Source organism: Ochlerotatus camptorhynchus, unplaced genomic scaffold (assembly GCF_037179485.1).
Source record: "Ochlerotatus camptorhynchus isolate MF236.1 unplaced genomic scaffold, CSIRO-AGI_Acam_v1.1 ptg000432l, whole genome shotgun sequence".
Taxonomy (NCBI): Eukaryota; Metazoa; Arthropoda; class Insecta; order Diptera; family Culicidae; genus Ochlerotatus; species Ochlerotatus camptorhynchus.
Window position 1 is genome coordinate 5,141,702 of NW_027040918.1, and position 17,664 is coordinate 5,159,365.

The 17,664-nt window shown below is 39.4% G+C and overlaps 1 protein-coding gene across 4 annotated transcripts in view; it reads right to left on the reverse strand.

The window, feature by feature from the left end:
- Nucleotides 1-17,664, reverse strand: part of Pten (phosphatase and tensin-like protein) — a 259,540-nt gene that overhangs the window by 6,635 nt on the left and 235,241 nt on the right. For 3 of the 4 annotated variants that reach the window (XM_065234208.1, XM_065234209.1, XM_065234210.1), the window contains exon 8: nt 9,052-11,582. In XM_065234208.1, the coding sequence (XP_065090280.1) occupies nt 9,363-11,582 (2,220 nt within the window). In that variant the 3' untranslated portion in view covers nt 9,052-9,362. Of the gene's footprint in view, nt 1-9,051; nt 11,583-17,664 lie in introns of those variants that run through there. The other variant, XM_065234211.1, reaches the window with a different exon arrangement.

Below are 17,664 nucleotides of genomic sequence, written 5' to 3' on the forward strand. Positions count from 1 at the left end.
AAAAGCTTTTTTAGTTAGTTTAAATGATCTTTATTTTAGTTTAACTTGGACGATTACCATATAAATTTTTACTAAGTGATTTAATTGCTTTCTTCATCTTTAGGTATGGGCAAAATTTAAAATTTGTTTTACAGGATTAGTCCTAGACTTAGTACACGGTCGACCACCTTGGTGGGATTGGTTTGTTTTGTTTTTAGAATTTGAAGAGAAACTACTTAATACTACTATTTACAGCTTAAAACTAACCTACTCTACTATATACACTTAACCTACTATGTACAAATTGCTTATTAAAGCATGTTCAGAAAGATTGCATTTTTGAATAAATTTAGTTGTCATATCATCAATTTTGGAATCTACTTTGGGAATTTCTGCCTCTTGATGGAGGTCTGCTATTCTTGTGTCGAATGGACGATCTAGGATCATCCTCAACACTCTATTCTGTACAACCTGGATTTTGTTCCTGTGGGTCTGAGCGCACGATTCCCACACCGGGGCGGCATAGAAGATCGCGGGGGCTATGATCTGTTTGTAAACAGCCAGTTTGTTTTGCCTTGAGAGGCGGGATCTGCGGCAAATGAGCGGATACAAACACCTAACCAAGGCGGAGCACTGAAAAAGCTCGACGGTACCTTTATTTATGCTAAGAGAATAGCATTGTAAGTCCCTCCTACTTGGAAAATTATGCAATCGAACGGCTTGCTATGCCTCGCCCCTATCAGCAAAAAATCTGGCATATATCTAATTTTCCAAACAGGATGGACTTTCATAGCTAATCTAAAAGCATAAATAGAGGTACCGTTTGATAATTTCAGTGCTTGGTACAGAAAACTGTGATCTTTGTAGGAAAATCCTTTTTTTCACCACAGAAACACCCCGTTTTCTTATGCAAAATAATGGATGTGCGTTCATAAAACGTACGAAATCTTAAAAAACACCGTATTTAGTATTTTTTAATTCAATTCATAGATTAAAGATGTACCGAGGGATTTCAAGTTAAATGTTCTGATCGCAAGATATTGACAATCAATACCGAAATTCCGCCTAAACTTCCAACCCATTTTGTGTGGTGTGTGCTGCTGATTTTCACTGTTGTCCAATGATTAAGGAAATTTCATAAATAACGTAATAGTTGAGGGAGGAGAGGGGTTTCAGAAGTTGGGCCGGCCATGTATTAGGTGTATTGCAAAACACGCTCCGAGGGGGGAGAGGGGTTAATTAGTCAAAAAAATATACGCACTTTATGGATAGCCCTATTTTACTTCGAAGACTGTGTCGCAATGAACGAGTTAAATTTAACTCGTGGTTAAGAGTGACAGATGATTTATCGAATAACCCTGCCATACGAGCGTGGTTATTTCGGACCGACTAGAAGTTAAATTTTGGTAACCGTGACTGAGTTCTGTTTGAAACTGATCAGTTTCCGGCATTTTCGAACATTGAAAATAACTTTCGAAATGTTACGTTTAACCACGAGTTAAATTTAACTCGGCAATTGGTACACAGCCCAAGTATTTCTCGATTACTTTTTCGAAGGGACGTATCAGCTTTTGTAAACAACGCATTTGATCGTCGATTTGGCGTAACTGGTAGCTCACCCACGCATGCTAGTACTACCATCAGATAGAGGAAATTTTCCCCTACCTGATATAGTGGTGTTAGTATGTGGGCGAGCTATCAGTTATCCCAAACTGACGATAAAATGCGTTGTTTACAAAAGCTGATATGTCCTTTCGAAAAAGTAATCGAGATTTGTATCGTTCAGGCAAGGAGCGCTTGGGCCATCGAGGCGACGTCGCTACCAGCAGCCAGTGGTCTCGACGGGAACGACGCGCAAAGTTCGAGGTGCAAAACTCGAACGCTGCGCGCTTGACAGATGGCAGACACGAAGGGACTGCTGCCAGCCGTTATGAAAGTTTCGGTTTCATTCGGGTGTAAAGAAAATCGTTAAACTCAACCTCACCACAGTTTGGTGAGATTTGCAGTTGGTGAGTTTTGTTAGCTGTTGTTCCGAGCTGCGATATCACAGCTTGCAAAATCAACCGCAGATGTTTGCTTGTTGATTTTTGTCTACGAAAATTAAGCGTGATCTTGGGCATTGGTGAAATTTGATTTTTTTGAGATTTTTTCAACACTGTACCAGATATGTTTTGCAGCGTCAGATACTCTATTTTGTAGACTGTGGAGGGTAGACTGATGCAAAAGTTGAAATTTTCGCTCCACAGTGCTCAAACGGTTCCAAATTGGGCCCTGATTAGCATCAAAAAATGGGAACTCATTTAGTGAGAAACTAACTTGGCACAAACCATTTGAAGTTTATATGGGAATTACTATGGAGAAACCATAATTTATATCTGGTTCATATCAATCTCAAAATTCACCACTTCACTCTACTTTAGAAAATGATAACTGAACTTGTTGAAAATTTTCTCAGCTACAACTTTGTTGAAAATCACTTTTCGAGCAAATGTAAGGAACAAAAATTATTAATGATTCTAGTCACTGATGTCTTATGATTATGCTCCATCAACTGTTCAGCAGGCAACATTGGTATTTATGGCGCGTAGAATAGAGGACAAAAATCATGGCTACTATGTCACAGTGCAGAATACAGTGTTGCCCACAATACAGTTGCTTAATCTTGCCATAAGATTATCGATCTCTTAAACAATTAATAACTATTTCATTTGACGTTTGGCTCAACGTCAGAAAGGAAATCAAGTTCTGCACTCTGCCCCACGTCCGCACTTCTATCATCGAGGCCGTTAGTGTGGAGGTGGAATCACCAACTGGAAACGTCCGGTTCATCGCTGTTTACTGCCTACGCCAGTGCACCGCCAACAATGGACTAGGAACTCAATTTAAGAACGACCTGACCGCCATCACCCGTACTAGCTCCCGATTCATCGTTGGGGGCGACCTGAATGCCCGCCATGAAGCTTGGCGGAACTACCAGCGGAACCGGAATGGATGTCTATTGTTCGACCACGCACAACATGGACTGTACACTGTGCAGTTTCCGAACGAACCAACTTTTATCTCTCCGGCGGGAAATCCGTCCACCCTGGACTTTTTCCTGTCAAACATCGTACTATCCAAGCCGGAGGCGCACAACGATCTCAGCTCCGACCACCAACCGGTGGTGACTGAAGTCGGTGTCAACGTGGTTCCTGCTAGAAGCTGCCTGCGTAAAGACTACCACCATGTCAACTGGGTGCAGTACGGACGAATGGTGGACAGCAACGTCGATGAAAATCCACTGCTCGACACTGTAAATGACATCGACCGTCATGCTTGGCATACACAGTTGTGGTTACGAACTGCTCATTTGCTAATAACTTTGCACACAGTTAACGAAACATAGTTCTGTTTGAAGCAGTAGATAGAATAGAGTTTAGGTTTGTTATAGATACGTAAACAAAAGTAGATTTTAATTCTAATAATAAACTGTATTTGTTTTTGCGTTGCAAAAATGAAGTGAGAAATGCTCACTACACATCTCGGACTTTGAGTGTAAAATTCATTGGTGTTGATTCAAATGTTACGATTTACCTACTCTTTGCATATCTATTGTAAACTATGATCCTAATATATCAGTTGCTTTAAATAAAAACAAATTTCAACAACTGAGTGAAAAGTTATTAACAAATGAGCAGTTGGTGTGTACAACTGTGCATGCCAAGCATGTCGACCGTGCGTTGGAAGGACTCCAACAGGCCATATCCGTGGCAGACGAGGCGTGTATTCGACAAGTTCCTGTGAGGGGTAAGTTTGTTGCTATTGATTCCCACACCCAATTATTGATTCGGTTGAGAAATGTTCGTAGACGCCAGTTTCAGAGGACTGGAGATCTGGGCAAAAAACGTGAAATGGCCGATCTGAATAGGCAGATTGCTTCCAGAATGGACTCACTCCGAAATGAAAGTTTCGGGCGTGTTGTCCGGAATCTGGACGACCGCTCCAGACCATTCTGGAAGATAGCCAAGGTCCTGAAAAATCATCCCAAACCCGTTCTACCTCTCAAAGTCGAAAATGATGACGATGTGCTTTTAATTACCCCACAGGAGAAAGCAAATGCGATCGGCAAGCATGTCGCTTCATCGCATTTGCTTGGCTCAACTATCCAAAGTCCGCTCGATGATCAGGTTGCGCAATGCGTTCAAAACCTAGATGTCTCCCCTTGTGTCGTGCCTCCGGCGGATATGATTACAGTGCAACAAATTTGCTCAGCGTTGAAATGCACCAAGAACATGAAGGCTCCCGGGTTTGACGGTATATTCAACATGATCTTGAAGAGACTCAGCATGAAAGTGCAGTCTCTTCTAACCGCTATCTTCAACAGATGTTTGGAACTGCACTACTTTCCAAGCATCTGGAAAATAGCAAAAATCATACCAATCCGCAAACCCGGTAAGGATCCAACATTGTCTTCAAGCTACAGACCAATCAGCCTCCTTTCAGCGTTGAGCAAATTGTTCGAGAAACTCATTCTCAATCGTTTGCTCAAGTTTGTCGAGGAAAATAACATTATCCTTCCGGAACAGTTTGGTTTCAGAAAGGGGCACTCCACCAATCATCAGCTAGTACGGGTGATGAATAACATCCGAAGTAACAAAGCTGTATCCAAGTCCACAGCCATGGCCTTGTTAGACGTTGAAAAGGCGTTTGACAATGTTTGGCATGACGGACTTGTGTACAAGTTTTATAACTTAAACTGTCCTTTACATCTGGTTAAAATCACCCGTAACTACCTCCAGCAAAGGTCATTTAAGGTATCGTTGAATCGTTGTCTTTCCGACACGTTTTCCATCCCAGCAGGAGTCCCGCAAGGCAGTCTACTGGGCCCCTTGCTTTACAGCATTTACACTTCCGACATTCCTCCCCTTGGAGACGGTTGCGTGTTTTTCCTGTTCGCAGATGATACCGCAATAGCCGTCAAAGGAAGGATGCCTCGCGAAATAACGAACAAACTTCAACGATGCCTTAACGCCTTTGCTGATTATGCCACCACGTGGAAAACCAAAATCAATGCCTCCAAAACACAAGCGATCATGTTCCTTCATCGGCAATCGCCCAAACTGAAACCGGCTCCATCTTGTACTGTAATCATGGATGGCACAAGAGTTGAGAGGTCTGCCGAAGTAACCTATCTCGGGATGTTGTTCGATGAAAAACTCCTCTTCCGTTCGCATGTAGAGAAAACAGTAGTCAAGTGTTCTGTCTTGGTTAGGTGTCTGTTTCCACTGATTTGCCTTAGATCCCGCCTCTCAAGGGTGAACAAACTGGCCGTCTACAAACAAATCATAGCACCTGCGATCCTCTACGCAGCTCCGGTGTGGGAATCATGTGCACAGACTCACAGGAACAAAAATCAGGTCGCTCAGAATAGAGTGCTGAGGATGGTACTTGATCGTCCTTTTGACACTAGAATAACAAATTTACACGAAGAGGCAGGCATTGCCAAAATAGATTCCAGAATTAACGAAATTAAGACTAAATTTGCACAAAAATGTAATTTATCAGAACATGCTTTGATAAGCAATTTGTATATAGTAGATTAGGTGTATATAGTAGTTGTAGTTTAGTTGTAGTTGTAAATAGTAGTTATAAGTAGTCTCCTTTTTTCAAATTTTAAACAAACCAATCCCACCCAGGTGGTCATTCTAAAAACAGGCTTGATAGGACTAGGAACTGTGATTAATAATAATTTAAATTGAAAAGGAACTAAAGCTGAAAAGACGCATCTGTGTCACTTGATAAGTTATACATGTAAACCACACAATACAAGAAATAAAGATCATTTAAGTCAGTAAGTCAACGTTTGGCTCAACAACTATATTCTGCTAAGTTGTAGCTGAGAAAATTTTCCATAAGTATAGCTTTTGAATTTTTGAACAGTGCAATATGGAAAAAGGTAAGAAGACAATGAACAAAAAGTTTGGATTCCCCATAGTAATTTCCATATAAACTTCAAATGGTTTGTGCCAAGTCATTTTCTCATCAAATGAGTTTAAACTTTCGGAGGCTAATCAGGACCCGATTTGAAACCGTTTGAACACTGTGGAGCGAAAATTTCAAATTTTGCATCAGTCTAGTGGAGGGGGTTTCTACACACTAAGATTTTGTTTCCGTGTTCGGTGAATTTTACCGAAATCAGAACAGCTGAACGTTCGGTAAAACTTTGACCTTCATTTTTTTTTAATTTGAAAATAGTTTCAAAACATGTTCAACTTTGTTTAAATGATCAAATCTTGTCATTTTAGTGGAGATTTAGTTTCAAAGAAGCTGCAAAGCAATTGAATTGAATTGCATAAATTTTACCGAACAGTTCAGCTGTTCAGATTTCGGTAAAAATTACCGAAGTCGGCGATGATTTCTAAGATTGAATGCTCATAAAATAAATCACATAACCAATGAACAATACCCATGTGAATTTCACATAACTTTCATGTGATCCCATAGTTGGAAATAGCACCACTAAATCACATGAACCTTATGTGTTCAATGAAATCTATATTAACATAGAATTTATTATGATTTGTGATAAAAAATCATTAATTTTGTTATTGGAAAAATATTATGTGCATTCCTAATAAAGGGCGAACACGAAATTATTGCGACACATTCAACAGGGCATAACTTTTTTACCATTGGGTAAAAATCAACCAAATTTTGCACACTTTCTCATTGATGTGTATTGTGTACATGCTGTCAAACTCGAAGTTGTGTTTTTCGATTCAACGAAAATGGAGGTGAACCAACGCGAGTTGAGAGAACAAATTCTTTCCAAACACCTGGAATTTCCTGACCTGTTGCACCGGCAGTTGGGAAAAATGTTGAACATTCACCATTCAACCGTCTCCAGAGTGTTGAAGCGGTTCCAGGAGCGGTTGACGTTGGACCACGGCAAAGGAGCTGGAAGAAAACCGGGACCGGAGAACAAAAAGACGGAGGGAAAGGTGAAGCGGATGATTAAAGCAAATCCCAACGTCTCAAGCCATGATTTGGCTAAAAAGATCGGCATGTCGCAGAGCTACGTCCAGAATGCAAAGAAGAGAGCTGGACTACATACATACAAGGTACAGAACTTTCCAAACCGCGATGAGCGGCAACAATCGACGGCTAAAACTCGGGCACGGAAGCTCTACGAGAAGATGCTGACAAAATATGGCTGCTGTGTGATGGACGACGAAACGTATATAAAAGCCGATTTTAAGCAAATTCCGGGGTTGGAGTTTTTCACCGGCAAGAGCAAGTTCGATGTGGACGACAAATTTAAGAAGAAGAAAATGTCGAAGTTCGCCTCCAAATATCTCATTTGGCAGGCCATCTGCTCTTGCGGACTGAGGAGTGAGCCTTTCGTGACAAAGGGCACAGTAAATGGCGAGATCTACAAATCTGAGTGCCTCGAGAAGCGCCTTTTGCCGTTCTTGCAGCAGCACGATGAAGCTCCGCTATTTTGGCCAGATTTGGCATCATGCCACTATTCTAAAAGTGTCCTGGAGTGGTATGAGGCCAATTCTGTCCATTTTGTTCCAAAGGACATGAATCCACCAAACTGTCTGGAGCTGCGCCCGGTGGAGCAGTACTGGGCAATAATGAAGCGGGAACTTCGGAAGAGCAAGAAGACAGTCAAAGACGAGAAGGACATGTTAAGAAAATGGAAAAAAAAAACTGAGAAACTGGTACCGGATGACACTGTAAAGACTTTGATGGAGGGCATCAAGCGAAAATGCGTACAATTTTACACTCAAGGCTCCATCGATTAACTTTTCTTTTGATTTTTGAAGTAAATATATGTATAAAACTACCTTAAAATTTTGGTTTGATTCTAAACATTATAAGAAAATTGGCATGACATTTTCGGTGTCGCAATAATTTCGTGTTCGCCCTTTAGAAGCTGTGATTTTTTTTTAACAATGTAGGTTTTTTTTTGGCTGCGCGGTCCTCTGAGAACAATTAACGGAAAACAGATTATGCTTAATTTCCAATCGATGTTGATAAAACAACGGCAGTGACATCTGATGGAAAATGAATCCGAAAGCTTGACTAAATGATTAATTCTTAAAATTACAGTGATAATCTCGATTCTGTCAACACGACGCTAAGGTATTCAATCTAAACATACACAATGCTCTCTTATCTAACTAAATGTTTGATATTTTTGTAAGTATTTGGAATGTCGAAGAAAGACGGCTCACAGTTTTGCGAATAATTCATCTTTTGGAATTCCAAATTAACATAAATTGTGTGTTGTCAAAAGCGACATCTGAACGTATCTCACTTTGACATGAAGATTTACTCCAGAAAATCGCACATTTTCTGCCCAATCGCCTTATTTATTTTTTATGACATGATGGTAGCTTTCTTCACATCGCTAGAAACCAACAGTGAATTATCGTACAAATAATGTGAAAATGGTAATTTTTACAGCATTCCTAAATTTGCACAATCAGTCCAACAAAGAACCAAAACCATTGAAACACGATAATGCTTACTACTGAAGGATGGAAAACATCAAGTGAACGATGCAAATGTGACGTGAAATCCACCCAATAATGATCGCATTCACTCTAGAAGGATGATCTAGCTATGATTGTGATGGCACACAGTCTAAAATTGACAATCACAAAAATGATTAATTCACCTCCGGTTACTACTTGTGGAAGGTTCACTGGCTGCCACTAACAGATTAACATTCTAACGACATAGCATGACGCTCCCTTCGGTCAGGAGTAGAAATAGAAAATAGAGGAAATATATTCAGGTCGTGAACGAGTATATTGGTGTACTGAGCTTGAACATGATGGATAGAAGAATATGTGGATAGAGGAGTGAAGTTTCTCAAAAGAAGGGAAAACTGGAGAAAGGGATAAAGAAAAGCTACACAAGTTTCGATAGAAATAATCGTTCTCTTATTCAACTTCATCAGCATAATAATAGGGTTTTTTGTGTGTATAAAACTATTTACTACTACAACAAAATAAAATTAGTAAAAATAAAAAAAAAATCATCTTAATCTTCTTTGACCTTTCGGGGGTAATTTTTTGCGTATTTAAGTAGGTTTATCTCAATAATCGATCGACAGAAATGGTGCTTCGGTGAATTTTGAGGTCCGTACAGGGTAAAGCAACGCACTTTTTGTTTTACAGTTTGCTTGCCTATTGACTATTTGTTATAATCTCGCCGAGTCACGTACACTACACTTATAAAAATAACAACGCACACATACGGGGAACAAACTGGTTCCAAATTATACGGGAACATTCACGCATGCTGCACGCACTCACGCACACTCACACATAAACAGCACAGCCGTAGAGGTACAGAGACAGAAACAGGAAGGAAGAGGGGGAACGGTCCTACTGATCGGCTTGCTTCGTCGTTGAAGTCGCTTTTTCCGTCGAGTTTCCGCCGCCAGTCGGTGGTGGTGAAGGTGGATTGGGAGGAGGAGCAAGTTTCGTCTGGGACGAGGGCTTCATAACGGATTGCAGTTCCTGGCTCAGCTCCCGGAAGGAAAATGGCGAGTAGCGATTGGCTCTAGGAGCGATCGGACTGCCACCGAGGGAAGTTGTCGGAGGGGAGGGGACTTGCAGTTCCTGATCGGAAGACTTTTTCGACCCCATTCCAGCGAATAGGGACTGCAGGATGCGATCGCAGAAGCTGGCATTCTCTTGCTTTGGCACAAGGCTCCAGGATTTGGAGGTGGATTTGCACTCAACGTCGACATCGTCCTTCTCGCCTGCTTCTGCCTTCGTAAGGGGATTATCGGGAATCGCTTTGGAGGTTGGAGATCGGGCTGGACTGACATCGAAGCCGATCTTGAGCCGTTGTTCACTGGGCTTTGCTATCACAATTGCACACTCACTCTCCGGAACGGCTTCTGCCGTTGTCTTCCCGGTTGCGTCGGGTCTCCGTGCGAGATTCAGTTTCATCAGGTGACCGGGACTTTTGCAGGGGGATTCGAAACTAAGTTGCTTATCACAAATTGACGAGTAGTAATCTATCGACAGAAGGTTTTCGTTCGAAGCAGTCGGAGGTTGTACGATGGGGACAGTTGGGGGATGTTCTACAACAATGGGAAGAGTAACCATCGCCGCTGCAGCTGGTTCGCGCAGGGTAACGTTCGAGTGGGTTAACGTCATAATGTCACTGCTTTGGGCTAGGACTTCCTTCAGATTTTGATCGCTGCGCATGTTGCGCAGCCACCGAAGTTTGTGGAATCTACCCTTCCCACTTTTTACCTTGGCCTGAGCGGCTAGCGACGCTCCGGAGCATGCACTGGCACTGGAACCAAACTCCCGGGACATCAACGCAAAATTTCGGGTTCCGTTCGCTTTCAACGACTTCTTTTTCTTCCGCTTAAGCCCAATCGACGACCAAGCGTTGCGATTAGTAGAAGGAACGGCAATCGTACTGGTGGGTGAAATTTTGGTTGTTAGTTCAGAGGAGGCAGAGGAAGGAAGTGATCCATTGCTGTTACTGCTGTTGTTTCTCACGAATGACCGCGTTTGCGTTGGCAACCGTGGAACGGACACTCGCATAGTAAGAGAAGCAGAACTTAGCACACCAGAAGAAACGGCAGAATCAACAGCAGGCACTACCAAATGAGGTTTACCACTACTACTAGCACTACTAGTTGCGAATGTTGTATTAGCTAATGATTGGTTTAATTTTGAACTGCCAATTGTTTTACTGCTATGTCTACGACTACTTCTACTACTACTACTACTGCTACCACTACTCCTACAACTATCATTATGGTTAGGTTGCGCGGCTATTTTCGGCTCGGTAACGTCGCTTTGGCTGTTGCCTTTGCTGCCGCCACCCGATGGCGAAGTAGAAGAACTAGCACGAGTAGGAAATTGAAGAGGAGCGGAAGCGGGAGCAGGAGCAGGACGCCCGGGACCAGAAGGGTCACTACTGAGGCCGGCACAACTACCGTAGTAATAGTTATCGTTTCGATAGTACAGGTTAGCATTATCGGGCGCTAGACACTCACCGGAATCCCATCCTTCCTCTTCGGTCGACGATTCCGAGCTGGACGTTTCCGAGTACTCGAGACAGTGGTGGTGATGGCTGTCGTCCACGTAGTGTTGCTGCTGCTGCTGCTGTTGTTGCTGCTGGCTGTTTTCATGCGCCGCCTTGAAATACTGCTGCTTATCGGTAAGATTTTGCTGCTGCTGCTGCTGTGGATGATGATTGTTGTGGTGGTTATTCTGCTGCGGTGGCAGTGAGTTCTGTTGCTGCTGTTGTTGCAGTTGATGATGGTGTTGTTGTTGTTGTTGTTGCTGGTCATGCTGCAGGAAACCACCGGGTGAGCTATTATGATGTTTGATTATCGTTGGTCGGTAGGCGTCGCTGCCTATTTGTCGATGTGGAGGTTGCTGCTGTTGCTGCAGGAGCTGTTGTTGGAGAGGCGAGTGATGCTGTTGAAGCAGCATCTGCTGGTGCTGGTTCTGGGAATATAAATGGGCTTGCCGGTTGTTTTCCATGGCGCAGGTTATTAGAGAAGACGTCGTCTTCAGGCTAACGCTGTCCGAAAATCTACCGTTTGGTACCCTTCGCAGTACTAACGCAACCTGAAAAAGAGGAAAGGAACGATTAAAATCAATTTGATAGTTTTAGTTCAAGAAAAAAGGGGGATTTTGTCCGCATTATTGAAGTAGTACTACGAGATTGGTTTGGTTGCTCCACTCAATAAAAATAATAAAATTAATAAATTTAATATGTTTTCTAGGGGCCCCGCTTAACTCAATCGGTAACGGTGCAGCAAAACCATGCTGTATGAGGCTAGTTCCGATTCCTGATTCGGTCTAGGATTGGAAGAATAGTGGCGTACTAGTGCCACCTAATGGGTGAATTCTGAACTGACCTGTCCATCATCCAATAGCTTTTATTAATCTGAACAACTTTGCTGAAGATAGCAATCTTCTATATAGGGGAAACACTCCTATAGTTGGTATGGAGACTCAATACACAACTATAGGAACCTAACGCTTCTAACGTACCGCAACCACTATGATTGTGGTCCTAAAATTGAACTTAGAAAATGGTTTACAGAAAATTTAAACAATAAATCAATCTTGTAAAAATTGCTAGAGATAGTAATTTTAGTTCTTTAATTTTGCACGGAAGAGTTTTTTCGATTGCGCGCTGCGTTATTTTGTAAAAAAATCGATGAAGTGAGTCATTCTAAACCGATGAATTTTGACTGAAAGAAACGATTTTTTCGTCGAGCAATTTTGGCGCGTTCCAGTCTTTAGATTTAATTGTAATCCTCCGTCAATAACCTTTTTCCATTGAATTCGGAAAAATGCGATTAATTATTAATTAACTCTTCGGATTATAATATGTTGTGCCATAATAGTAGAAGTTGCGTCCATTTAATTTCGTTTCAGCAATCACAGGGCTGGTAGTGGATATCTAATATAATAGTAGTGACTTTAGTGACTAAAATAATGAAAATAGTGACCAAATAGTGACTTTAAAGCAATCTTTTTTTTTTTTTCATTATAGTCACTTTAACACTCTTGGGTTATTCGTGACTTGTCCGGGGGTGAGATTTGAACTCGTGACTTTGGCGTGAGAGGCATGTATGCTAACCTCTACGCCGGGTCCGCCCCCACTTTAAAGCAATAAAAAAGTGACTAATAGTGACATTTAGTGATCGAAAAAAAATGGTTACAGTATTTCGTTGACTGCGACCCACTTCGAGACATTTTATAAACTCACAATCACAACCCATCCTGAACATTTTTCATGCTCCTTTAAAATAAAACAAATAATGGTTTACCGATCCCATAAATTTGCCTCGAAAAATTATCATTTATTTATTATACAGGAACCAGGAATTCAGGAAAACCGGGAGAAAGGCGCAAATTCGAAATCACCGGGAAAAAATCGGAAAAAATCCGCGAATTTCGATGACAAACCGGGAAAAATAAGATTATGGACCTTTAAACATTTGCAAGGCCTCTAGACCGGAAAATATTTTCAGGATACAGTCACTTTAATGAACTAAATTTTATGAGATTTTGAAAAGATTTAAGGATGTATTCTGCAGATAACAACAATGTTTTTCAGAGAACTCCAAGTCATTTGTTTTGGGACGTCAGACGTTCAGAATATAATATTTAGGTAGTTCTTTTGGAAAATTCATGGCGATTGTGAAGCGGATTCCAGGTCCATTTCAAATGAATATTCGAAATAAGTTCTTAGAAGAATTGTGATGGAAATTCAAAGGAAATTATTAGAAAATTTAAAGATAATATCAAGCGAATTCTGAAGAGAGTTTCATGGATCTCACAGTAAAAACCAAGGGAGTCGAATTTTGAGGGAACAACCCAAGTAACCAACAAGCCCGTTAATCGCCCTTTTTGGTATATAAGGCTGCTATACGACTGATATAAAGTTCGGAAACCCTATATTTACCTTATATCGCAAAAAGAGCGTAGTTAGCGGGCTTGGTGGTTACTTGGAAATTCCAAAGGAATTCTGAGATGAGTTTTATAAGAAATCCAAGTTTAATTCCAAGAGCATATCGAGAAGAATTTCAAGGGTATTCTGAGGAGAATTCCAAGCGAATTTTCAGAAGAATTTAGTGGAGAGCTCCAAGATAGTTATGAGCAAAATTGTGTGATAATTCTGAGGATAATCGCATGTAAATTATAAGGAATATTTAGACTAATTCTAAATAGAATGTAAAGAGTAAGTTTAATTAAGTTTTTTTCAAAGCGAATCTTATGATGAATTCTTAGATTTTTTTTCTGAAATGCTGTATAGACAATTTCAACGGTCTCTCGGAGAGAATCTCAAATTAATTTTAGAGAAACTCTGACAATAACTCTGTGATAGGAAATGATTCTAAAGGAAATTTGAGAACATTTCATGAAATCCTGTAAAGAGTTTTGAGCGAACTTTTTTCAATATAGTTAAAACATCGAAAATTTTAATAACTTCTTGATAAGAAGCTAACATTTAAATTAAGCATATATGCGATTGAGCCTAAGAGATCACTAAGCTAAATGGGTTATAATTAAGTTATCAGAAATTTCCCTGGCTCAAATCAACCGGGAAAATTACCAAAATTTTGGGAAAAAATCTCGGTCCAAGAAAAAATCTCATTTTTCTGGAACGAGGAAAATTTTCCAAGATGGAGCGATCGTGAAAACACACGGCAAATTAATCTGACTCATATTTGAGTCAAGTTCACTTAAATTCGCAAAAACGTAAGTCACAGAAATGAGTAAATTTTTACTCCAAGATGCGTAATTTTCAGTCATATATGAATAAATGGCATTCAAATATCAGTCATATTTGCTCATATTTGAATAAAAATTTACTCTAATGCGAATTTTAGTGAACGGGACTTTTATATGAGTCAGATTTATTTGCTGTGCAAAACAGTTTGCATGCGTCTCGAACTTAACAATCTGGAAATCGAAAAAAAAATTGAAACATTCCGGGATATCGAAATCTCTAAAACAAACAAGTTAAGAAACTTGTGCGGTCCGGAATAATTTTCATATTTTGAATATGAAACTTACACACAGTCCTTGAAAAATTTAAATTAGTAAATTTTCCTAGACCATTTTTTGAAATATCTAAGACTTGGAATCACGAAGTAAAGAAGTCAGGATGTTGGAATCAGATTTTTTTTTATCGAAACCTCAGAAAATTTGCGATTAAATTTTCTTTTACTATTTCGAGATCACAAGGTAAAAGAAAAACTTAGAAATTTTATAATTTTGTCTGGAAAAAAAAATCGAAGAGAACGGACCTGGATGTATAAATCACGGATGAAAAAAATAAAAAATATTAGTGATTCCATCAGCACCAATTGGACAGTTCTGGTCTGTTTGCAACTCATCTTTGTCGGACTTTACACGCTGATTTTTAATGAAACTTTTTAACAATTTTTTTTTTTTTTTTTTTTTACCAAATCGAGCTGCTACTTGATGTGATTTTTTAAAGGAAAATTATTTACTCTATTTGGAGGCGAACCAGACCAAGGCTGAAAGCCTCCTTAATAAAGCTAAATAATAATAATATTTACTCTATATATTTATTTAAATACTAAATAAGTAACCATTTATATTGTAACTTAGAAATTCAAACACGGTTTGATATTGAAATAAACTTTTCATGTCATGGAACTTCAAATGAAATTTCATAAATTCCTCTAATTTTATCGAATTTCACAACGGAATCTCCTGTGAAGAGCAATTGAAGTGATTTGAATAATTTAATTTTGCTTACGTTATACATGATGACTAGCAAATAGTTATTCCCATTGTTTTATGATCTTGAATTTGATTCTGCGTTCGAAATCTTCACCCCAGAATTCTGTTAGAACTATCCGCAGAGACCATCTTTGGATTTTCATGGAATTTTCATCAAAGCCACCGTATGCAAGTTTTCAGACCTAAATTTGAATTCTTATTAGAATTGGACCTAGAATCCTCATCCAATCATCATAGAATTCTTCTCAGAACTCTCGTTAAAATGCACTCTCAATTATATTGGAATTACTTCCAAAATTGTTTCAAAGCTGAATTTTGCGTCTCTAATATCTTAAATAATAATCAAAAGCGACGCTCGTATGTGTTAAACCAAGTTTAACTATATAGGTAAACCTGGCTTAAGATTTAAGCGGAGAAGAAGAAATCGGTCCTCAGAGCACTTAACTTTACATGAGATTTCGTAGTCTGTTCTTTGGTATTCTTCTCTGATATAAGATATAGGTGTCATCCCTAGAATCTTTTAAAATTCTCATAAAATTTACTTTGGATGTTTTTGAAGTTCTTAATCATCCTTGAAAGACTTTTTTTTTAATTTATGACAGACCTTTCGAAAGTTTCAAAGGTTTACAATTTATTTTCTGGGAAAGGAGGTTAGGCATTTCCAATAGTTTTTCTGGTTTTCTAAAGTTTTGCAGTTTTTGGTCACCCTGCTTAAAATTTTCAATTTTTCAACAGATATGTATATTTTGTTAAAATTACTGTAGGCTTTCTTAGTGTCAAGTTCTCAATTTAAACTTTTTGTTGATATTTTTAATTTTCACTCTATTTTAGTAGTGAAAAAGTGGCTTTAGTGACTATTTTTAGGAAAATAGTGACTTTAGTGACTTTTTGGTGACTGGCTTCAAAATAGTGATCTGCTACCAGCCCTGCTAATGGGTTATATTTTATTGTCTGAAAGTTTGAAAGGGATCGGTCAACTAGGTAATTTTCTACAGCGTTTTTTTTTTTCGTGATGCTTTTTTAATGTGGGACACCCTTTATGTCGACAAGAGGTACATTCAAAGTTTGGCAAGTGAAGGATTGTAAACTGTATTTCCTTCAGCTAAAAAACTCTCATTTTCAACTTCTATTCAATTTTCATACTGCCGTACTCTAACGGAACTATCCACCTACTCTCTTCTAAAGATCATTCTCTAGCTAATAAATTATCACACTAAAGCTTCATGTTAGCATTTCCAACCAACTCTGAAAATCGCTAACTTCGCGTATGAAGTAACATAAAAACACTTTGAATGTAAAAAAACAAGTTTTAATGACATTACCTATTGCAATATTAAAACGTCACGAAAATCTTTCCAATGATGCACTCCAAATGTATTTAACAACTAGTATTATATAAGAAAGGCCAACTAGTTTTATATAACCAACCGATAAATATTTTGTTATTGTCTTTGGCCTTTTGTGGCAGATTTATACATTTTCGGCCTTTTGTGTTTCGGCTTTTTTCGTTCGGCCTTTAGTGATTCAGCCTTCTGTTCCTATCCCAACTAGAGTAGTTCAAAATATTGATCTAGCTTCACCAAGCTCAATTGATTTTAAATCAGGTCCAGATCATTATCCCAAAATTACAGTTTGGATGCGAACTCATACTGCACTGGCCCTTTCAAATTTATATGGGAATTACTATGGGAAAAGTAAACTTGATGTTCTCAACGCTCAAGCACTTTGCCATCATGATTTACGGAAAAGCTTTTCATCTGCTCTAATGTGAAATCTCATCAGCTGCCATGGACTACTTTTGGATTGAACTTAAGGGTAATTAGTTATTAATTGATTTCGAAGCCGATAACTTCTGATATGATTTATGGACTGTTTTCAGGGCAACACTGCATCTTGCACTTATGACATAGGCCGCGGCCAGGGTAGACGCGATGCGACTCACGCAAGGAATAATAAAAAATAATAAGATTATTTTGAATTGGTCGCGTCGTATCGCGAATCGCGTCTACCCTGGCCGTACCCATAGTAGCCTGGATTTGGTGCCTTATTTTTCGCGCCAAGCACACTATCGCATAACATATGTGGAACTTCATGCAAAAAGCTGACTCAAAGCTGACCCCTTTTTTGTTTTGCCTCAGTGGTATAACTGGCATAGTTGGACATCGATCTGTCAAAATAAAAATTTCGTGATATCGACAATGAGCATTCATAAGGACCAATGTCGAAAACATAAATAATGGCTTCTTTCGTAAATGTCTCGTACGTCAAATTCAATCCTAGTAAGCCACAAATTTTATCGGATAGGAGGACTCTTTCTGTACACAGTCACGGTGTTGGTTTTCTTGAGTGAGTTTTCATTTTCAAGAAATTACGCAAAAAGTAATTGTTTACGTTTGCAGCATTGGCCCTTACAGCCGGT